Source organism: Desmodus rotundus, chromosome 5 (genome assembly GCF_022682495.2).
Source record: "Desmodus rotundus isolate HL8 chromosome 5, HLdesRot8A.1, whole genome shotgun sequence".
In the NCBI taxonomy this organism is placed as follows: domain Eukaryota; kingdom Metazoa; phylum Chordata; class Mammalia; order Chiroptera; family Phyllostomidae; genus Desmodus; species Desmodus rotundus.
Window position 1 is genome coordinate 9,632,649 of NC_071391.1, and position 24,589 is coordinate 9,657,237.

The following is a 24,589-nucleotide window of genomic DNA, read 5'->3' on the forward strand; positions in this document are numbered from 1 at the left end:
ACGTTCAAAATGACTGAGCCAGCAGAGCAACAAACCTGCATCAAATGTTGCATTAAGTGTGAACATTCCTTTGTGAAAACTATTCAGATGACTCAGAAGGCTGTTGCTATGAGCAACTGGTGACTGGCAGCTTCATCATGACAATGTACCTGTTCATGCATCACATCTCATGCAGTTTTTTGGTGAAACATGAAATCACCCAGGTAACTCAGCCCCTCTACAGCCCAGATTGTCAACCTGTGACTCCTGGCTGTTCCCAAAACTGTAATCACCTTTGAAAGGGAAGAGATATTAGATTGTTGGTGAGATGCAGGATAATAAGATGGGGCAGCTGCTGGCAATTAGGAGAACTTGTGAGGTTCCATGGTGTCTACTTTGAAGCAGACTGAGGAATATTGTCCTATGTACAATATTTCTTGCATTTTATATCTTTTCCAATAATGTCTCATTTTTCACATAAGATGATGGGCTACTTTCTGGAAGACCTCATCATATATGTTCTTTGGCTCATCCCTTCACCTTCTTTCAACCAGTTCACTGTGCCCCTCTCCTCTCTTCTGACAGTTGTTAGTCTATTCCATGTATCCATGCCCCTGTTTCTACTTTGTAAATCAGTTTATTGGATTCCACATGTAAGTGAGATCATATGGTATTCATCTTTCTCTGACTGGCTTATTTCAATTAGCATAATACTCTCCAGGTCCACTCATGTTGTCACAAAAGGTACGATTTCCTTCTTTTTACAGCTCCGATTTTCTGAATTCACATGATAAAACGCCCTCACCATCTACCCCATAGATTTTTATTCTATCCTAATCTGATAATGAATATTAAGCTTCTTTGAGAAGTACAAAAGAGAAAAATTGGAAAAGGAGCTCCTCTGAGATCAGGCTGGGCGAGCACAGAAAAGGTCTCTGGTGTTGTCACCACAACAGACTAGATTATTATTATTTTTATATTATGCCGTGTTTTCCTCTAGAATGTTTTAAGCCCAAACTGAGATGGCCTTTTTTTTGTTGTTGCCACTTACTTAAATTATATGGAAAAGTGAAAATACTTGAAAATCCTACCCAAACAGGAGTTACTGCATCTGGAAGTTCTCGGAGTGGTGTTGGTTTGTGACTTGTTATTATTGAGTAACTGGGACCACAGCTTTGTCTGCCTTCGCCCTTATTTTCCAGTGTGTTGGTGAGCTGGCCGTGTGACATGCATGGCCGGGACACTAACTTCTGGAAAGTGCAGCCTCTGACAGATCATGGACATCTCCTGGCAAAAGTAAGCATTAGGAGAACCAAGATGGAGGCGTAGGTAGACACACTGCGCCTCCTCGCACAACCAGAACTGACAGAGAATCGAACAGCAAGGGGGGGACCAACACCAAGGAAATAGAAAATAAACATTCATCCAGACTGGTAGGAGGGGCAGAGACGGGCACCGGGGTGGAGAGGACATGCGTGGCTGCGGCGGGACTGAAACTGGCGGAGTGTGGGACAAATGGCGCAGGCAGTCCGAGCACTAGCAGACCCTGCGGCCCCACATTTGCACAGATAAACCCAGAGGGCTGGACTCAGAGTGGCGGAGAGCGGGGCAGGCAGAGCAGCGGGTAGCACCCCGCGGCACCACTTTCCCCCACAGATAAACCGGACAAAAGGTGGGGAGCGAAGCAGACCGCGCAACCCAGGGCTCCAGCTCGGGGAAATAAAGCCTCAAACCTCTGATTGAAAACGCCCGTGGGGGTTGGGGCGGCAGCAGGAGAGACTCCCAGCCTCACAGGAGAGGTTGTTGGAGAGACCCACAGGGGCCTAGAGTGTGCACAGGCCCTCTTACTTGGGAACCAGCACCAGAGTGGCCCAGTTTGATTGTAGGTAGCGGAGTGAAAGATTGAAGGCCGGAGGAGAGTGAGGTGGGCACCATTGCTCCCACTCGGCCCCTCCCCCACGTACAGGGTCACAGCATAGCGACCAGCGCCCTGGTGAACACCTAAGGCTCCGCCCCTTAAAGTAACAGAAGCGCCAAGACAAAAAAAAAAAAAAAAAAAAAAAGGCCCAAATGACAGAACACTTCAAAGCTCCAGAAAAAATACAACTAAGCGATGAAGAGATAGCCAACCTATCGGATGCACAGTTCAAAGCACTGGTTATCAATATGCTCACAGACTTGGTTGAATCTATTTGAAAAACAGATGAAAAAATGAAGCCTATGCTAAGAGAAACAAAGGAAAATGTACAGGGAACCAATAGTGATGAGAAGGAAACTGGGACTCAAATCAATGGTATGGACCAGAAGGAAGAAACAAACATCCAACCAGAAAAGAATGAAGAAACAAGAACTTGGAAAAATGAGGAGAGGCTTAGGAACCTCCAGGACGCCTTGAAACGTTCCAACATCCGAATTATAGGGGTGCCAGAAGGAGAAGAGGAAGAACAAAAAATTGAAAACTTATTTGAACAAATAATGAAGGAGAACTTCCCTAATCTGGCAAAGGAAATAGACTTCTGGGAAGTCCAGGAAGCTCAGAGAGTCCCAAAGAAGCTGGACCCAAGGAGGAACACGCCAAGGCACATCATAATTACATCACCCAAGATTAAACGCAAGGACCTACATCCAAGATTACTGTATCCAGCAAAGCTATCACTTAGAATGGAAGGGAGGATAAAGTGCTTCTCAGATAAGGTCAAGTTAAAGAAGCTCATCATCACCAAGCCCTTATTATATGAAATGTTAAAGGGAGTTACCTAAGAAAAAGAAGATCAAAAATAGGAACAGTAAAAATGACAGCAAACTCACAGTTATTAACGACCACACATAAAACAAAAACGAGAGCAAACTAGGCAGACAACTAGAACATGAGGATTGTCATTAAGGGAGGGGGAGGGGGAGGGGGGGAAAGGTATAGAGAATAAGTAGCATAGATGATAGGTGGAAAATAGACAGGGGGAGGGTAAAAATAGTGTAGGAAATGTAGAAGCCGAAGAACTTATAAGTATGACCTATGGACATGAACTATAGGGGGGGAATGTGGGAGGGAGGGGGGTGGGCAGGATGGAGTGGAGTGGGGGGGAATGGGACAACTGTAATAGCATAATCAATAAATATATTAAAAAAAAAGAAAAGTACAAAAAATACTAATATTTTAAAATCAGGAAATCTGAGCTTCCCGATGTCTACCTCATCTCTTCTTGGTTTTGCTGCAGAATTTCTATCTGGTTACTTCTTATCATTTTGTCTCTATTAATATTCTCTATTTTTTGATACCAAATTTTCCTGATCTCCTTTACTTCTTTGTCCAAGATTTTGTTTAGTTCTTGGAGTATATTTAAGACACTTGTCTTAAAAGTGAGGGAAAAGTACAGCCTACTGAAGAATGAAATTTTAGATAAACGAGTGTAAAGATATACCATATTCAGGGATCAGGAGACTTAAAGTTGGCTACTCAATAGACTCCATGTGATCACAATTGAAACCCATGTAGGGCTTTTTTGAGTATAAATATTGACATGCTGATTATAAATGTATATGTAATTCCAAAATTAATAAGCAAATTAGTTATGAAGAATAAAAACAAAGTATGAGTATTAAAGTTATTTCATTTCACAACTTTCTATAACATATGGTAATGAAGACAGTGTAGCATTATGGAAAAGAGTGACCCACAAATAAATGGAACAGGCTACAGCTTCCAGAAATGCTTCACAGATATATAATCAACTAATTTTTATAAAAGATCCAAAGGCAAGTACATGATAAAAAATTGTTTTCAAAAACATTGTGCTCCAACAGCTGTTAGTTCAACACAAAAGGAGAATTGAATGTTAAATGTAAAGTGAAACCATATGTTCCACCAGAAACCTCTACACAAATGTTTTGAAAAGTGTTATTGAGATTAAGAATGGACAAACAGAAGCAACCGGTTGCACTTGCAAACTGTAGAACGATGTTAAATTGGAACACTGTTCAGTCATAAAATAGAAGAATATTGATTCATGCATGAATAAGGACGAACCTAAATTGGAGCTTAACATGTAAGAAGCAAGCCCTAGAGGCTCCTTGTTGTGTGATTCCGTTTACATAACGGGGATGGAAAAAAGCTCAATGATTTCTAAAGGTTGGGAGAGTGGAGAATGGTTGTCTATAAGACGGATAAAAAGGACATTTTAGAATAATTAAATTAATCTCCATGTAATGGCCAGTGAGCACATGACTCTGCATTTGTTAAAACCCATACAACTATACACAGCAAAGCATGAAATTTAATATATACAAATTAGAAGGAATCAGCCAGGAGTAGAGGAGAATGCCAGGAGTGAACACAGAGTATTTTAAAAATCTGATAGTGCTATGAAGGCATGAGTTCACCTCCCTGAAGGGAAAGAGGGGAAAAAATGAACTGACCTAACTAATGTTGGAAAACAATAGGTTTAGCAAAGTTAAAAGTCAAAAAGCCATAAAAAATACTATGCTGTAGTAAAAGTTGATTCTCATGGGGGAATAGATTAAGAACAAACTGAACTAAGAAGCAAAAAAGAGACAGGCACATCGATGGAAAGCAGATGACAGCTAGCTGGGGGGAGGTTAGGGGGTGGAGGGATAGAGGAAAATTTAGGAAAAAGGACTCATGGACAGGGACAGCAGTGTGGTGATTGCTGGGGCAGGGGCAGGGGTATAAGGGGACTACATGGTAATGGAAAAAATGTAATCAAGTTTAAATAAAAAACAATTATGGAACTGATTTACCCGCAAACCAGTCACACCAATAAATTAATGAATGGGATTCATTGAGAACCTAGTCTCTCACTGTCAGAGAAGGAAGTTACAGATAAGAAAAGGGACAAGTTGGGGTAAATAGAGTAAAGCAGCAATTGTCAACCTTTTCTATCTCATGTCACACATAACTAATTGCTAAGATTTTGTGGCATACTAAAAAATATATTTTTTGCTAATGTGATTGAAAAACAGGTATAATTTTGATGCATTCACACCAGATAGCTATTGTGTTGGCTGCTGTCATTTTTTTATTTGACAATCTAAGGGAAAGAGGTTTGTGCCTCAGACTAAATGGTCCGGTATTACTTGTTTGAAAAATTCTGTAGCATGCTGTTTGAAAATTGTGGATGAGAGTCAGAAACATCAGTATACAGCGGTGTTTAGCTTAGTATAGTTATGATGGATAGGTAGAGAATAACTCCACATTATGAATGTATGCAAAGTGCATACACATATACCTCCCACTTCTGTGCACAAGAGCACCCAGAAGTAAAACTCCAGTATCAACAAGCTTGAATTGTTACAGTAGAAAGAGCAGCCAGAGAGGAAACAAAAGCAGGGAGGAGGAGGGATCCCTGTCCCACCCACTGACTCCGCAGTCCTTGAAATTCTATGTATCTTTTCCATTGTGTGGAAAAGAAAGTCTTTGAAACTGTGCTTTCATCCCTAGGCCTGTTTGGCCCAAAAGGGCAAATAGTGCCTAAAGGAAGAAGCCCATTCACTCTTTGGGATAATCAAGCTCCAGTCTGGGAAAGCTACCACCACCTTTACCTGTCAATCAATATGTCATCCCCCGCACCACTCTGCCTGCCAACTATATAAATCTCCAGAACAAAGGACATGGGACCTTGCCACCCCAGCCTCATCTTTGGCCCCCACTACCTTTGCTGCATTTACCTGGTTTTACCCTGAACCTATGCCTTTCAGTCCCTCAGCCCCCACTTTAGCTAAGCCCATTCTCTTCCCTGAGAACGGATCACCAATAAATCCTGCTGGCACGCTAATAGACTCACTGATGTTTAATTCTTACTACATTGGCAGGAAGAACCAAGTGTCTGAGAGCTTCTCCCGTAACAGAAATAGTCGATTTTGTGATAGGGGTAGGGAAAATACAAGGCAAGCCTGTATGCAGCACTGTGCAGTAACAGAAAGTGAGGGAGCGCTAAAAAAACAAGGAAGGAATGAAGTTCTGAAATGGGCCACAAACAGAAAGAGCTACAAGTGGTGAAAGCAGAACAATCTGAGCCAAAACGAAACCTAGTGTTGGTTAGTTTCCATAATAAAAACTAAGTACATGGGAACACTAGGAAATGACTCAGCAAATACATAATTGAGGAAAAGAGACAAATTTTGCTGATATGATGGGATGAAACAACATTTCCCTGTAGTCCCTGAAAACTGTAATCCCGGTCACATCATGAGGCTATGTGAGAAAATCACAACTGAAGAGCATTCTGTGAAATACCCGACTAGTACTCTCAACACCGCCATGGTCAACAAAAATAGGGAAAGATGGAGAGCTTGTCACAGGCCAGGAGACATTAAGAAAACACAGTAACTAAATGCAAGCAGAGGAGAGGATATGAGTGGGAAACTAATGAAATCTGAATAAAATCTGAAGTTTAGAAAATCATACTGTGTCAATCTTGGTTTCTTGGCTGTACAATATATCTGTGGGGAATATTAAGCAAGAATTGTATTCATTTTTATGGCTGCTATAACAAATTACTGCAAACTTTACTTATTCACAGTCTGGAATCCATAAGTTCAAAATTGTTTTCCCTGGACAAATATCATTTTGTTGCAAGAGCCATGCGTCTTCCGGTGGCTGCTGGCATTCCAGTGTTGGTGGTCACACCACCTTTGTCTCTACTTGAAGGTCACACAGCACACTCCTCTGTTAGCGTTAGCTGTGGTCACAACTCCCTGACTTCCTCTTAGGTTTAGTGGCAGTGCCTTTAAGGTCCACACAGATAATCCCAGATGAAATCTTACTTTAACCACATCTACCCAGTCCTTCAGGTCCTAGAAGGTAACTGTGGAAGGTTCCAGGAGTGAGGATGACCCTTTTGCAGGCTGTTATTCAGACTGCCACAGGGTTGCACTGAATCTGCACTGTTTTAAGTTTTTCTGTAACGCTAAAATATCCTACAATTAAACGATCATTTAAAATCATAATTCAAAATGGTTCTAAGAGGGGAAATATCACCATAAAGATAGAAGTGAATATTTGTGTTATGCTCCTCAGCCCCCAAAACACCAGCATGAGAATATTAGCTTATCCAAGCAAACTCTTGCAAATAGTGAGCTATTGAAGCCTCTTATTCTATTGAGACAACAAATTCGACAAAGGCACATGTTTGTGTGCATAGGTTTTCTACAGTACAGAGCTCCCTGAAAATCCGCATTAAAAGCATAAAGTTTAATCCCTGTGGTAGCATATTGAATGTGCTATATTTTTATTATTAATAGCTACTGCCATGTTTATATTCTATATAGATATTTAGAATCATTTTAGTTAGTTACATTTCATATGTACAAAGTGTTTTCAAATATAATCAGACACTGAACCTTTAAATAATCTCATATTCGATGTCTTTTTTGGATTTTCTTGATGTTTTAGTGGCCACTTAATGAGACATCACTTCTAAGTAAAACTGTAAAATCGTTACAGATGATTCATTTGCTTTTGGGACCTAAGAAATCTTTGTGTCCAAACATTGGAGGGCACACAATGAGAGAGAATGCACAGAAAAGTAGAAAAAGAGCTGTGCTCCTTAAAATGCACTATACATCTATGTAGAAAGTATATGTTATGGATGATACACTACAATCACCAATAGTTTAAAAATTCAACATACCAATAGAGCTGGACTCAAAGCTTAATACGTTTATTCATTTACCAAATAGTTATTGAAAATTGAGTATGAAATATATGCTCATTGAGTTACTGTGGATCATGTTGTAAACATAACAGATAAAGCCACCACTTTCATAGAGTCTGAATTCTAGTTGGGGAACAGAGACAATAAAGTGAACAAGCACACATTCAATAGGTGATGATTCAGGGGGACCATGAAGAACGACCCAGAGTGCCATGGTGGGTGGCTCAGTAGGTCGGAGTGTCATCCTTTATACCAAAACATTGCAGGTTTGCTTTCCTGTCAAGGCACATACTTAGGTTGCGGGTTCAATCCCTGGTCAGGGTGTTTCTCTCTATTCCTTTCTTTTCCCTCTAACATAAATAACAAGAAATCCTTGGGTGAGAATTTTTTTAATAGAATAACTTAGAGTGAAAGGGTATTGTGCATGGAAATAAACAATGACTATTTTACAAAGGTGGTCAAGAAAGAAATCTGTAATAGAGTTACATTTAAGCACCAGTCTTAATGGAGTAGGGGAGCATTCCACACAAACAGTAAGTACAAATGCCCCAAGGCAGCAACATGTTTGGTGTTGTCAGATTGAAAAATGGGAAGATAATTGGGAAGTGTGAATGAAGGAGGGGAAAAGAATGGGGAAGTCATAAAAGATCATTTAAATCAACACAAGTAGAGATGAAATATCAGCACTAACCATTTCAAAGCATTTCCAGACGCAAAATGTACAACATTATTGGTTTCCATTCAAAGATGTAGGTATCCTCCTGGGGCGCACGTGTGCACTTTGCTCACGGTCTTCTTTGTGGCCCTATTTTATGTGTGTTTACATTGATGTGTGAGAAAAAAGTGCATGTAGAATAAGTGAATAAAAAATATCCTTAATAAGATTTTTGAATAATGTACCCAAAGTCATCTTAGACTTTCTTGCTCAGGTACATTTCTGGAAATAAAGTTTTTTTATTTTTAGGACAGGAGACTTTGGAATGGGCAAGGATATTACTTTGGAACCTTAATTTTACTGCGGCCTTAATGAAACTGGGTTACTGTGCATTGCACAATGTTCAAATCACAATCCTAAACACAGTTTTGCCTCTAAAACAACCTTCATGAGTGCACTCTTGACCTCCTTGTTCCTCAGGCTGTAGACCAGGGGGTTCAGCATGGGGATGACCATCGTATAGAACACGGATGCGATTTTGTCTGTGTCCATGGAATGGCTGGAGCTGGGCTGTAAGTACATGAAGATCATAGTTCCATAGAAGATGGAGACTGCAGTGAAGTGGGAGGCACAGGTGGACAGAGCCTTCTGATACCCTGAAGATGAGTGCATCTTTAGGATGGTTATAAATATGAATGTGTAGGAAATCAAGATAACAAAAAGTGCAAAAGAGATGATGAAGCTCATTACATAAACAAGAACCATCTCACTAACATGTCTATCAGAGCAAGAGAGAACCATGACTGCTGTAACATCACAGAAAAAGTGATGGACCACATTGGACTCACAGAAAGAGAGGCTGAAGGTGTCCGCCATGTGGATGGAGGCATTCAGGAACCCACAGACATAGGAGCCTATGGCCAGACTCGCACACAGACCTGTTGTCATGGTGGTGGTATAATGCAGGGGTTTGCACACTGCTACATAGCGGTCATAGGCCATGGAGGCCAAGAGGTAATTTTCCATAGTGGCAAAGGCTCCAAAAAAGAACATCTGAGCAGCACATGCATTGTAGGAGATGACCTTGTCTCCAGGAAGAAATCCAGCCATGACTGTAGGAGTGACAGCTGAAGAGTAACACAAGTCCACCAGGGACAGGTTACTGAGGAAAAAGTACATGGGAGTGTGGAGACGAGAGTCCAAGGGAATCAACACCATAATTCCCAAATTCCCAGTCAAGGTGATGAGGTAGATGACAGTGAACATGATCAAGAGGGGGACCTGCAGCTCTGGGTCATTGGTTAGTCCCAGGAGGATGAACTCAGTCACTTCCGTAGTGTTCTCCATCAGTGTGGAGAATGCTTGGTGGCTAGGAGAACAATGAAACAGTGATAAATAAACTTAAGTTGAGAAGTGTACATACAACCTGCACTATTTCATTATAGCAATAACTTGTATTTCAAGATTCTCCAGGTAAAATGTGGGCTTCATAACAAAACTTAGTGCATTAGTTATACATAAGTTTACATGTTGTCGAATCTGAAGGATCTTTATGGAATAATTCCCTAATTTTCAAGTTCATAAGTTTTCAAATTGAGATACAGAAAGCTAAATAACTCAATCAATGGCTAATGCGGTGTGAATGTACCTGTCAATCAACTTTTCCAAAGCCTGGAGCAGGCAAATATTTGCATGTTGCTCACCTATCAGAAACAACTCAAGACACTTTAAAAGTATATACATTATATCAAAGAACAAAGCAGGAGGGATCACAACACCTGATATCAAACTGTATTACAAGGCCACTGTAATCAAAACAGCCTGGTACTGGCATAAAAACAGGCACATAGACCAATGGAACGGAACAGAGAGCCCAGAAATAAACCCAAGTCTCTACGGTCAATTAACATTTGACAAAGGAGGCAGGAACATAAAATGGAGCAAAAATAGCCTCTTCAACAAATGGTTTTGGGAGATCTGGACAGCTACATGCAAAAAAATGAAACTCGATCACCAACATACACCATACACAAAAATTAATTCAAGGTGGATAATAGACAAATATAAGTCATAACACCATAAAAGTACTAGAGGAAAACATTGGCAGGAAAATCTGACATTCCACACAGCAACATGCTCACAGACATGTCCCCTAAAACAATGGACATAAAGGAAAGAATAAATAAATGGGACCTCATCAAAATAAAAACTTCTGCATGACTAAAGAAAACAGCAGTAAAATAAAAAGAGAACCAACAGTATGGGAAAACATATTTGCCAATGATACCTCAGACAAGGGTCTGATCTCCAAAAAATATAAAGAACTCACACGACTCCACTCCAGGAAGACAAACAACCCAATTAAAAAATGGGAAAGGACTTGAACAGACACTTCTCCAAGGAAGACATACAGAGGGCCCAGAGACACATGAAAAGATGCTCAGCATCACTAGCCATCAGAGAGATGCAAATTAAAACCACAGTGAAGTACCACTTCAAACCGGTCAGAGTGGCCAACATAAACAAATCAAAAAACAAGTGTTTAGTGGATGCAGAAAAAAGGGAACCCTAGTGCACTGTTGGTGGGAATGCAGACTGGTGTGGCCACTGTGGAAAACAGTATGGAATTTCCTCAGAAAACTAAACATGGAACTGCCCTTTGACCCAGCAATTCTGTTGCTGGGATTATACCCTAAGAGCCCTGAAACACCAATCCAAAAGAACCCATGCATCCCAATGTTCATAGCAGCACAATTTACAATAGCCAAGTACTGGAAGCAACCTCAGTGCCCATCAGCAAATGAGTGGATCAAATACTATGGTACATTTACACAATGGAATTCTATGCAGCAGAGAGAAAGAAGGAGCTCATACCCTTTGCAACAGCATGGATGGAAAAGGAGAGAATTATGCTAAGTGAAATAAGCCAGACGGTGAGGGACAAATAGCATAGGATCTCACCTTTAACTGGAACATAATCAAGAGAAGAAAAAAGCAAACAAAATGTAACCAGAGACATTGAAGTTAAGAATGATCTAACAATAGCCAGAGAGGAGGGGGGAAGGGATATTGCGGAGAGGGGTTCTCAGGAACTACTACTATAAGGACACATGGACAAAATCAAGGGGGAGGGTGGAAGCAGGGGAGGGAGGTGGGTTTCATTGGGATAGGGTGGGGGATGGGAGAAAATGCAGACAACTGTGATTGAACAACAATAAAATAATTTAAAAGTTAAAAAATAAAAATAAAAAAGTATATACATTATATCCTCTTACAAATATTATGTTTATTTTGTTATTATATCCATTTAAATTAGGACACACAAGAGGCTGAGTAATTTTTTTATATCAAAACACATATTAATTAACAAGCCATGCTTTGGATCCAGGCTGACCCTTGAATCCACACTGAGTGGGTCCTAAGTCTGATGGTCCGATTATTGTATTTAATTAATACAAAGTTTAAAGTCTTAAAGCCTTCCCCTTCACTTTGCCTTTTCTCACACCTTGGCGCCACTGAGATTTTCTGTGTCTCCAGTTCCTTGCTTCACCCATAGCATTATCTGCTCCAGCAATTCCATGTGAGCCATTATTTTGCTTAACGTTTCCTTCAAATCCATGTTTTAGCTTGAAATAATCCCTTTTCTTAAACTCATTCTTTCTCCCATTTCTCTCATCTCAAAGCAGAATCACAGCGATCAGGGTTGAAAATTCTTGGTTTATGGGCTGTCTTTAGCCTATAGATCTATTTTGGTGGCAAACACTGGGTTATGGAATATTTTATTTGAGTCTGTTCTGTGTAGGAACAGTATTTTAAATCTTTTTTATTTCAATGGGAAAGGTATCCATCTTCTGTGAACTACCATCATCTTTGTCCTAAAAATTTTTTAAGTCTTTTCAAAAAATTCATTAAATTTATTAGGTGACACTAGTTAATGAAATTATATAGGTTTCAAGTGTACAATTCTATAATGAATCATCTGTATATTGCATTGTGCATTTACCACCCAAAGTCAAGACTCCTTCTATCATCTATCTATCTCTCTATCTATCATCATCTATCATCTATGATCATCTATCTGTCTCTAGCCTCCTTTACTATTTTCTATCCCCTCCTAAAACTTTTGCAACTTCACTTCCAAGCCTATCCTGTGATGACACTACGTTTACCAACCTTAACACACATGACCACTTTTATCATGTAGTATGTTCTATGACGAGTAAGGCTTTGTAAGTACGTGTGTATATGTAAGGTAGGCAGAATTATTATTCCTACTTTACAAATACGGAAATCAAGGGTTTGGGAAGTCGTAGAATTCTCTAAAATGACACAGCTTATACAAAAAAGAGGCAAGATTCAAGAGTTAAATCCAAGTTTTATCTAATCAAAAGGCTATGTTTGTAGCCATTCACTGTCTACTTATGTAGATAAGCTAGTAATAAGAAGCAAGCAATTACAGGGGAAAGTTTCTATGTACTGTGGGTCTTGTTAATTCCTACGAGGCACTTTTGTAGTTTAAAAATCATTTCACTCTTTTGCTTTGTTTATTAGTTTTTTCTTATTTTATTTTATATTTTCAATTTTATTTTTCAATTACAGTTTACATTGTAAAGTACATCATTCTTCTTGGAACTCCAATGGGAGGGTCAACATTTGGTGAACAAGATCAAATTATCACTTGATCAATCACAGAATCATCTGTTTTGTTCTTGATTCATACCTTTAGGAAAGCAGAGAGATGTTTCACAAGTCTCAGTAAACTCCCTACTGACAGAAAGTTTGACACTTATACTCCAGTCTCACCTTAGTACTTTAGAAAAACTTGAAAATCCCTCTTTTTCCTTTCAAATAACTCAAAGTATAGCTCTCCCACTTGCATGAATAACACTTCTTGCTAAAAATGTTCATGGTTTATAGATGCTTACCTGTCTGCTGTGTGTCAGAGAAAAAACAGTCCATTCTGAATAGTGAGACTGAAGTCAGGATATCAGCTGTAGAATATGCATGAATACGATAGAGTTACTGTCTCTCAGGTTGCGGTCATAAGGTTCCAAATCGCTAAAGCAGCAAAGCTACCACGCATTCTCCCTCTGTCCTTAGCAGAGTCACTTGCCTCCTTACTTATTGTAAAATAAACACAGTAATATTTCCTCTGACTCCAAATTCACAGAACTGTGTCTGTAAATAGCAAATAAGAGAAAACTTGTAAAACATCTTAATAAGAGATTCTTATTTTAAAGTCCACCCATGCAATTTTTATCTTCTGGTGCTTTTCCTGACTATGGTCACAGGCTCATACCCAATCCTAGGTTAAGGCCTCTGCATACTAACAAGTGTCAATATTCAGATTAATAAATGATCACCCAATGGGTTCAGTGTGTGTGGATGGTGCATCTAAAATGATGTCACACTGAGTCATGCTGGGATTTCCAAAGCCAATGCACGGGGATGTGGAATTAGAGAGACATGGAGCACTCTGGGAGTTTCTCCTGTGAGAGCATCTATAGCCCGTCTTCCCACTTTCCTAGGAGAGAAGCAATTAAACTCCCCATGGGGACATGCTGGTTATTTGCATTGTTTTCCACACGTGTGTTTTTCTATTATCTTTTCTTGTGGGCTTTTTGGTCAATTTATAATTAATGTAGAATTTAGATACTGTAATATCCAGGAACTACTATAAAGGACACATGGATAAAATCAAGGGGGAGGGTGGAGGTGGGGGAGGGAGGTGGGTTTACCTGGGGTGGGGTGGAGGGATGGAAAGAAAAGGCATACAACTGTAATTGAATAACAATAAAAATTTAAAAAAATAGACACTGTAATGTCCACAATTTCACGTATAGTTCTAAGAATTTTGTCCAATTGCTATTCAAGAAACCACTACTAATTACTTAAACAAATTCCTATGATCTTCTTTGCTAAACCTTTTCTCCCATCCACTGCCACTTGCAACCAATGACCAGTTTTGTCCAACTAATTTTGCCTTTGTAAGAATGTCCTTAAGTGTAATCCTAGACTAAATACTCTTTGAGTCTGTCTTTCACTTAGCATTGAGGTCCATCCACATTATTAGCTGCGTCATAGTGAAATATTTTTATTGCAGAGCAGTATTCTATTATATAGATATGACAGATCATTTATTCTATTCCTCAGCTCCAACCATCTCTCCCACCTAAAGCAGGAGGAGAAAAATGGAGAAACACTTGCTAAATTCCCCATACAGAAGCACAGGCTCACTACAACACCGAGACCTGATCACAAGATTATATACTGTTTCCTCTCCCCCGCACCACACACCACATTACTTGAGGACTATTTATAGGAGTTTCTTTTACCTGGTACATCATATCTACCCATTAAGAAAAGAAATTACAGTGTATACCAAAAAGAAGAAACACAATTTGAATACACACCTGATGTGGACATGATAAAGCCATTGGAATTATTCAGATCAGGAATTTAAAATAACTATGATTAATATGCTAAGGGCTCTAATAGGTGAAGTAGAGAGCATACAAGGACAGATGGGCAATGTAAGCAAAGAGATAGAAATCACAATAAAGAAATGCTAGACTGATGTTACTAAACTTCAACACTGACTATAAAGCTACATAATCAAGACAATGTGGTATTGGTGAAAGAATACACACATAGATCAATGGAACACAACAGAGAGCTTAGAAATAGACCTAGGGTCAACTGAAGTTTGACAAAGGAGCAAAAGCAATAAATTAGCACCACTTCTTTTCAACAAATGATGCCGGAACAAGTGGATGTCCACAAGCAAAAAAAAAATGTATCTAGACACAAACTTCACATCCTTGATAAAAGCTAACTTTAAATGTATCATAGACCTAAATGTAAACTATAAAACGATGAAACTCAGAAAAAAAGAAAAAACCAAGATGATCTTTGATATGGTGATGACTTTGTAGATACAACAACGAAGGCATGATGCATGAAAAAAATAATTAATAAGTTAGACTTCATTAATATTCAAAAATTCTTGTGGAAAAACACTTTCAAGTGAATGGGCAGTCGAGCCATGGATATGGAGAAAATATTCGCAAATGACATATCTGATAATGGACTGTCATCTTAAATACACAAAGAACTCTTAAAACTTAACAATAAAAAACAAACAAACAACTTGATACAAAACAGGCCCAAGACTTTAGCAGACACCTCACCAAAAAGATATACAGAAGACAAATAAGAATTTAAAAAGCTGACCCACATCATATACCAGGGAATGCAAATTAAAGCAACAATGAGATATCACTATATACCTATTAAATGTCCAAAATTCAGAACACTGACAATACCATATGCTGCTGAAGGGGTATAGCAAAAGGAACTTTCATTCATTATCAGTGGGAATACAAAATGGAACCACCACACTGGGAGACAGTTTGCAGGTTTCTTTAAAAACTAGCCATACTCTTATCATACAATCCAGCAATTGTCCCCCTTGGTATTTACCCAAATGAGTTCAAAACTTACATTCATACAAACCCCTGCACATGAATGTTTACAGCACCTTTCTTCATAATCTCCCAAACTGGAGGCAACCAAGATGTTCTTCATTGGGTCAATGGATAAATAAACTGTGGTGCAATCATTTAGTATTAAAAAGAAATGATCTATCAAGCTATAAAAAGACACAGAGGGACTTTAAATGCATATTACTACACAAGAGAAACCAATCTTAAAAGCCTACATACTGTATGATGCCAAATATATGACATTCTGGTGAAGGTAAAACTACAAACATGGCAAAAAGGTCACTAATTGCCAGGGAATTGGGGAGCAAGGGCTGACTAGACAGAGCACAGAGAATTTCAGAGCAGTGAAAATACTCTGTACGATATTATAATGATGGATTCAATCATTACACATTTATCCAGACCCATAGCATGTACAAAACCAAGAAAGAACCCTGAGGTAAATTAAGAAATTTGGGTGGTTGTTTTATCCTTTTGTAAACTGTAATGTGAACATGATTCTACAAAATGACTCAGTCAAGACAGTAACGTTAATTCATTTAGGATGTGATATTTATGTTTCTCAATAAAATATGCCAAAAGAGTACATACTGTTATTTAAAAGTACATGATTCTTTTCTCCTCTTCAAAATTTTAGAACAGTTATTCAAGGAAAGAAATAATTATGATTTGTTAAAAATTTATGTTTAATATTTTAATTCACTTCTAAATTATTTTAATTAAAAACTAGCAACACTCTGTTTTCCTCTGACAAATTTCCTACTCCAGTATGAATTCCCACATGGGGCACAAATATGTGCCTTTGGTCATCAGCTCATTAGTGCCCCTGTTTAACACATAAGTGTGCATTGGCATGTGGTAGAGAAAATGTAAGTGGAACAAGTAAACAAATCAAATATCATTAGTAACTTTTGACAAGGAGGTCCCAAAATTTCTAATGCTTTCCCTTAACCATACCCATTCACGTTTTGTATTTCTGAATATGTTTCCTTTTTACTACATAAAAACTTTTGAAAAGATAAGGATGCCATCTCAGGAGTTAAAGGTAATGGGGCTTAAAAAGTAAGTTAGTGATGGGAAAGTCTGAGAGACATTAAACAATGGTATTGTGCATACTACAAGGTCAGAATCCCAACCCTGTAGAAAACTGTGCCTTCTCAACCACCTTCTTGAATGTACTCTTGACCTCCTTGTTCCTCAGGCTGTAGACCACTGGGTTCAGCATGGGGATGACCATAGAATAGAAGACAGAAGCTGTCTTGTCTGTGTCCATGGAATGATTAGAGCTGGGCCGTAAGTACATGAAGATGACTGTTCCATAGAATATGGAAACTGTAGTGAGGTGAGATGCACAAGTGGACAAAACCTTCTGGTGCCCCTGAGCTGAGTGCATCTTCAAGACAGTGACCAATATGAATAGGTAGGAGACCAATATAACCAGGAGAGCAAAGAAGACATTAAAGCTTGACAGAAAAACAAGAAACACCTCACTCGTGTGTGTATCTGAGCAAGAGAGAGCCATGACAGCAGGAACATCACAGAAAAAGTGATGGACCAGATTAGACTTACAAAAGAAAAGGCTGAATATGTCCCCAACATGGAAAGAGGCATTCAGGAACCCACAGACATAGGAGCCTATGACCAGATGAGCACACACACTTGTCGTCATGGTGGTGGTGTAATGCAGGGGTTTGCACACTGCTGCACAGCGGTCATAGGCCATGGAGGCCAAGAGGTAATTTTCCACAGTGACAAAGGCTACAAAAACGAACATCTGAGCAGCACATGCATTGTAGGAGATGACCTTATTGCCTATGAGTAACCCAGCCATGACTTTGGGAGTGATAGCCGAGGAGTAAGCAAAGTCCACCAGAGACAGGTTACTGAGGAAAAAGTACATGGGAGTGTGGAGACGAGAGTCCAAGAGAATCAACACAATCATCCCCAGGTTCCCAACCACGCCGATGAGATAGATGAGAGTGAACATGATCAAGAGGGGGACCTGCAGCTCTGGGGCATTGGTTAGTCCAAGGAGGAGGAAGTGTGTCACTTCCGTCCTGTTCTCCATCAGTGCTGTTTGGGAATCATGAGATGTCCTGTAGCAGTGAGAGATAAAGGAAAACCATGACCAGCACAAAGAAAATTGCAGGGAAGGTAAAATGTATAAATACCATGTGCATTGTTTCATCTATAATATGTACTTCAAAATTATCTTGATCTAACATTCAGAGCTTTACACATAAATGTGTGTATACAACAGGTAGTATTATTATTTTTGTTTTACCATTAAAATTAAGAATCTGAGAGATTAAGTGATATCCTACAATTATACAACTGGCATGAAGAAGAATCAAGAGTCAAGGCTGAAAACCAGTTTCAACCCAATCAAATTGTTTGTGCAATTAGCTGCCCTGCTCTCAGTATATTTAAAGGTTCCAGTAATAATAAAAATGAAGGTGTGGGGAAAAGGTTGAACTACAGTGGAATCTTGCTAATTCATTTAGTTTCCTTTGTAGTTTATCAAATGGTCACTTCACACTTATGCTTTTGTTTAACCTCCAGTAGGAGAAAAATTAATAGTGCACAAGATGAACATACAACCCTATCTAATCATTTATTTTGTTTTTAATTCATCTTCTTCAGGGAAGCAGCAGGATATTTCTTAAGTATCATTACACTCCTCACTAACGGAAGTTTTGACATTTATACTCCAGCCTCAACCCACTATGTTTTTAAAAGTTCAAACCATTTGTTTTTGTGCTCAAACAACTCGTAGTATATAGCTTCATTACTAGTGTACTTGGAAGTTAGCTTACCTGGCTTCTTGAAGAGGCAGGACAGTCAATCCCGGAATACTGAGTGTGAATTCAGAAAGTCAGCTTTAAAATAATACAAAATAAGGATAAGCAAGCTATATTTTAGGAGTGAACAAAAGATCCCAATTCTCTGAGACAGAGAAAGATAGAGGAGAAAAACACTAACAAGGACCCACAACCCCAGGCTCAAGTCCTGAATCCACCATGAATTCCTACTGTGACCTGGGAAGAATCCATTACCTTCTCCCTATCTGTAAAATAAACATAATATAGTACTCCTCCTACATAATCTATGGAATTGAGTCTATAAAGAGCAATTAAGGGAAAGTGTAGAAAACAACTGAAGAAATGTGTACAATTTTAAAGTCACTCAATATAAAATTTTTACCTTCAGGTGTTTTTTTGGCCATAGTTGCAGTTTTCCTTTCAGTAGATGGAAAGCCCATGTTTAATGACAACTATTATCATTCAGAGTAATGTATGGTGATCAAAGAATCCAGCATGCAGTCTCATCCCTCTTAATGAAATGTGGAGCATTGTAGGTGTTTGAGAGAACAATGAAGGGAGCCAGGAGTAAATTATAGAGATATGGAGCTCTCTGGGAATGTGTCCCACGACAACACCCACAGTTCCTCATCCCACCTTCTTAGGGAAGAAGCAATTAAACTGCCTATGGGGACCTGACTGCACAGCAAGTGTGCATCATGTTTTGGTATTACTTCTTATTTTTCTTTTTTAAATTTTCTAAATGCCTAACTTACAAACAGTAAGATCCACACATTTGTGTGTGTGTGTGTGTGTGTGTGTAGTTCTAAGAATTTGGTCAAATGTGTATGGTTATGTAACTATTACCAGAATCAAGGTAATAGAATATTTCCATCATGTATGCAAAAGCATAAGGTTCTTTGTGGTCAGCTCCTTCTCCTATCCAGTGCCCCTGGATACCATTTGACTGTTTTGTATGTGTAACTGCTTTTGCAAGAATGCCCTGTAATTCTAGCATGTGAATGACCTATACTCAGAAAATTATAAGGCACAGATGAAAGAAATTGAAGAAGATACAAATAAATGGAAGCACATACAGTGTTCATTGATAGGAAGAATTAACATCATTAAAATGTCCATGTCACCCATACCTCAACATAATAAAGGCCATATATGAGAAACCTACAGCCAACATCATACTCAGTGGGCATAACCTAAGGTTTCCCCCTAAGATCAGAAAGAATCCAAGGAGGTCCGCCTTTACTACTTCCACTCTACATAAAATTGGAAGTTCTAGCCACTGTGATCAGACAAGAAAAAAAATAAAAGTCATCCAAATTGGAAAGGAGGAAGTAAAACTGTCATTATTCACAGATGACATGAGAATATACATAGCAAACCCTATAGACTCCACCAAAAATGTACTCATAATAAGTGAGTTTAAAAAAACAGTAGGATACAAAGTCAATATTAAGAAATCAGAGGCATTTTTGGTACACCAACAATGAAATATCAGAAATAGAAATTAGGAAAAAAAAATTTACTATAGCAACAAGAAAAATAAAGTACATAGGAATACACTTAAGCAAGGAGGTAAAAGACCTATACTCAGAAAACTACACAACACTGAAGAAAGAAATTAAGGAAGGCACAAATAAATGGAAGCATATACCATGTTCATGAGTTGGAAGAATTAACATGATTAAAATGTCCATACTACTTAACACATACCACAATCCCTATTAAAACACCAATGACATATTTCATAGATATAGAACAACTTTCTCAAAAATTTATATGGAAACATATAAAATAGCTGCATCAATTTTGAGAATGAACAAATTAAGAGGAATCCCAATACCTGAAATCAAAGTATGTTACAAGACCACTGTAATCAGAACAGTCTGGTAGTGGCATAAGTACAGACACAGATCAAAGGAACAGAATAGAGAGCCCAGAAATACACCCATGTCTCTCTGGTCAATTAATATTTGACAAAGGGAGCCAATGCATAAAGTGAAGTAAAAATATCCTCTTCAACAAATGGTGTTGGGAGATCAGGACAAATACATGCAAAAAAAAAAAAGAGAGAAAGGAAAAGAAACTAGACAACTAATTTCTACCATACACCAAAATAAAATCAAGGTCAATAAAAGGCTTAAACATAAGTTGTGACACTATAAAAGTCCTAGAGAAAAATATAGGCAGGAAAATTTCACATATCCCATACAGCAATATTTTCACTGATGTGTCCCCTAGGCAAAGAATATAAAGGAAAGAATAAACAAATGGGACTTCATCAAAATAAAAAGCTTCTTCATAGCTAATGAACACATCAGCAAAATGAAAGGGAACTAACATTATGGGAAAACGTATTTCCCAATGCTACCCCGGGCAAGGCCTTGATCTCCAAAGTATACAAAGCACTCACATGACTCCACATCAAGAAGATAAACAATCCAATTAAAAAATGGGCAAAGGACCTGAACAGACACTTCTCTAAGGAGAACATACAGAGGGCCCAAAGTCACAGGAAAAAATGCTCAACATCACTAGCCATTAGAGAGATGCAAATTAAAGCCACAATGAGATACCATTTCACACCAGTCACAGTGGCTATAAAAACAAATCAACAAAAAACAAGTGCTGGCAAGGTTGTGAAGAAAAAGGAACCCTACTGCACTGTTGGTGGGAATGCAGACTGGTGTAGCCACTGTGGAAAACAGTATGGAATATCCTCAAAAACTTAAAAAGGATTTGCCTTTTGATCCAGTGATTCCACAGCTGGGATTATACCCTCTGAATCCTGAAACACCAACGTAAAAGGATCTATGCACCTCAATGTTTATAGCAGCATTATTTACAATAACCAAGTGCTGGAAACAGCCTAAGTGCCCATCAGTAAAAACTGCAGTACAATTACACATTGGAATGCTATGCAACAGAAGGAAAGAAGGAGTTCCCTAACATTCATGACAAAATGGATGGAACCAGAGAGTATTATGCTAAGTGAAATAAGCCAGTCAGTGAAAGACAAATACCATATGATCTCACCTGTAAGTGTAACCTAATCAACAAAACAACAAACAAAACAAAACAGCAAAATAGAACCAGAGACATGGAAAGAAAGAACAAACTCACAGTAACCAGAGGGGAGGGGGAGGAAGGTAATCAGGGAAAGAAAGGGTAAGGGCCAAGTCAAGGAACATGTATAGCTTCTGGCCAAGATGGAGGTGTAGGTAGACACGCAGTGCCTCCTCGCACAACCAGAAGAAGGACAACAACAATTTAAAAACAAAAACAACCAGAACTGATAGAAAATCAAACTGTATGGAAGTCCGACAACCAAGGATATAAAGAAGGAACATTCTCCAGACCGGTAGGAGGGACAGAGAGGACTCGCAGCAAGGTGGTGGCTGGCGGACCCAGCAAGGTGGCAGATTGTGGAATGGGGCAGGCAATACAGCAGCTAGCAGACCCCACTGCCCCATATTCGCACATAGATAAACCAGGAGGAATGGTGGGGGAGCAAAACAGACCATACAGCCCAGGTCTCCATTGCGGGGAAATAAAGCCTCAGACCACTGACTGAAAACACCTGTGGGGGTTGAGGCAGCACTGGGAGAAACTCCCAGACTCACAGGAGAGGTCGTTGGAGAGACCCACAGGGGCCTAGAGCATGCACAAGCCCAACCACTCGGAAATCAGCCCCAGAGGGGCCCAGTTTGATTGTGGGTAGTGGAGGGAGTGACTGAAATCCGGCAGAGACTGGAGCAAGTGCAATTGCTCCCTATCGGCCACCAGCCCCATGTGCAGTGTCACAGCGCAGTGACCAGCATTACCCAGCCCTGGTGAACACCTAGGGCTCCGCCCCTTTATGTAAAAGGCATGCCAAGACAAAAAAAAAAAAGGCCCAAATGAAAGAACACGTCAAAGTTCCAGAAAAAATACAACTAAGCAACGAAGAGATAGCCAACCTATCAGATGCACAGTTCAAAACACTGGTAATCAGGGTGCTCACAGAATTGGTTGAATTTGGTCACAAATTAGATGAAAAAATGAAGGCTATGCTAGGAGAAACAAAGGAAAATGTACATGGAACCAATAGTGATGGGAAGGAAACTGGAACTCAAATCAACAGTGTGGACCAGGAGGAAGAAGAAACATCCAACCAGAAAAGAATGAAGAAACTAGAATTCAGAAAAATGAGGAGAGGCTTAGGAACCCAGAGGACATCTTTAAACGTTCCAACATTAGAATTATAAGGGTGCCAGAAGGAGAAGAGAAAGAACAAAAAATTGAAAACTTATTTGAACAAGTAATTAAGGAGAACTTCCCTAATCTGGCAAAGGAAATACCCTTCCAGGAAGTCCAGGAAGCTCAGAGAATCCCAAAGAAGCTGGAGCCAAGAAGGAACAAAGCAAGTCACATCATAATTACATTACCTAAGATTAAACAGCAGGTCAGAATCTTAGAAGCTGCAAGAGAAAAGGACACAGTTACCTACAAAGGAGTTCCCATAAGACAGTCAGCTGATTTCTCAAAAGAGACCTTACGGGCAAAAAGGGGCTGGAAAGAAGTATTCCAAGTCATGAAAGACAAGGACCTACATGCAAGATTACTGTATCCAGCAAAGCTCTCATTTAGAATGGAAGGGAAGATAAAGTGCTTCTCAAATAAGGTCAAGGTAAAGGAGTTCATCATCACCAAGCCATTATTATATGAAATGTTAAAGGGATTTATTTAAGAAAAAGAAGATTAAAAATATGAATAGTAAAAATGACAGCAACCTCACAATTATTAACAACCACACCTAAAACAAAAACAAAAACAAACTAAGCAAACAACTAGAACAGGAAGAGAACCACAGAAATGGAGATCACATGGAGGGTTATCAACAGGGGAGTGGGAGGGAGAGAGAGGAGCTAAAGGTACAGAGAATAAGTAGCATAAATGATAGGTAGAAAATAGACAGGGGGAGGGTAAGAATAGTATACGAAATGCAGAAGCCAAAGAACTTATATGTACGGCCCATGGACATGAACTATAGGGGAGGAATGTGGGAGAGAGGGGGTGTGCAGGATGGAGTGGAGTAAAGGGGGGGAATTGGAAACTGTAATAGCATCATTAATAAAATATATAAAAAAATAAAAATATATATATCCAAAATTTAAAATGAATTACAAAACTTACAGCAACAAACAAACAATCCAATTAAAAAAGGAACAAAGGACCTTAATAGACACTTCTCCAAAGACGACATACAGATGGCCAATAGACATAAAACACTCAACATCACTAATCATGACAAAATGAAAATTAAAACCATAATGAGATATCACCTAACACCAGTCAGAATGGCTATCATCAATAAATCTACAAACAAGTGCTGGCAAGGATGTGGAGAAAAGGGAACCCTTTTGCACTGTTGGAGGGAATGCAGACTGGTGCAACCACTGTGGAAAGCACTATAGAGATACCTCACAAAATAAAAATGGATATGCCTTTGACCCAGCATTCCCACTTCTGTGAATATAGCCAAAGGAACCTAAAACACTAATTCAGAAGAACATAAGCACCCCTGTCTTCATTGCAGCATTATTTACAGTCCCCAAGACATGGAAGCAGCCCTAGTTTCCATCAATAGATGAGTGGATAAAACAACTATGGAACATTGTCACAATGGAATGCTACTTGGCTGTAAAAAAGAAGGAAATTTTACCCTTTGCAACAGCATGGATAGACCCAGAGAACATTATGCTGAGTGAAATAAGCCAGTGAGAGAAAGACAAATACCATATGATTTCACTTATATGTGGAATCTAATGAACAAACTGAACTAACAAGCAAAATAATGGCAGACTCATAGATAGAGAGCAGGATGACAGCTATTGGGCAGGGAGGTAAGGGGGTGGAGGGATAATGCAGAAAGAAAAAAGGAGTCATGGCCATGGGCTACAGTGTGTTGATTGCAGAGGA

At 39.1% G+C, this 24,589-nt stretch overlaps 2 protein-coding genes across 4 annotated transcripts; both read right to left on the reverse strand.

Annotated features, from left to right (window-relative positions):
• Positions 1-8,550: 8,550 nt before the first annotated feature.
• Positions 8,551-18,680, reverse strand: LOC128781012 (olfactory receptor 5B3). 3 transcript variants are annotated; one of them, XM_053925030.2, is made up of 3 exons: positions 18,626-18,680; positions 13,230-13,295; positions 8,551-9,673 (listed from the first exon to the last, which is right to left on the reverse strand). In XM_053925030.2, exon 3 carries the CDS (start codon positions 9,649-9,651, stop codon positions 8,713-8,715), a length of 939 nt encoding a protein of 312 aa, XP_053781005.1. In that variant the 5' UTR covers positions 9,652-9,673; positions 13,230-13,295; positions 18,626-18,680; the 3' UTR covers positions 8,551-8,712. The 3 variants fall into 3 exon arrangements, with proteins under 3 accessions (XP_053781005.1, XP_053781006.1, XP_053781007.1); XM_053925031.1 differs by lacking the exon at positions 18,626-18,680 and adding an exon at positions 15,808-15,899; XM_053925032.1 differs by lacking the exon at positions 13,230-13,295 and having other exon boundaries at positions 18,626-18,662.
• Positions 16,842-18,691, reverse strand: LOC128781011 (olfactory receptor 5B2-like). Its single transcript, XM_053925029.1, has 2 exons — positions 18,626-18,691; positions 16,842-17,905 (listed from the first exon to the last, which is right to left on the reverse strand). The coding sequence occupies exon 2, from the start codon at positions 17,875-17,877 to the stop codon at positions 16,933-16,935; it is 945 nt and encodes a 314-aa protein (XP_053781004.1). The 5' UTR covers positions 17,878-17,905; positions 18,626-18,691; the 3' UTR covers positions 16,842-16,932.
• Between the last annotated feature and the right edge of the window lie 5,898 nt (positions 18,692-24,589).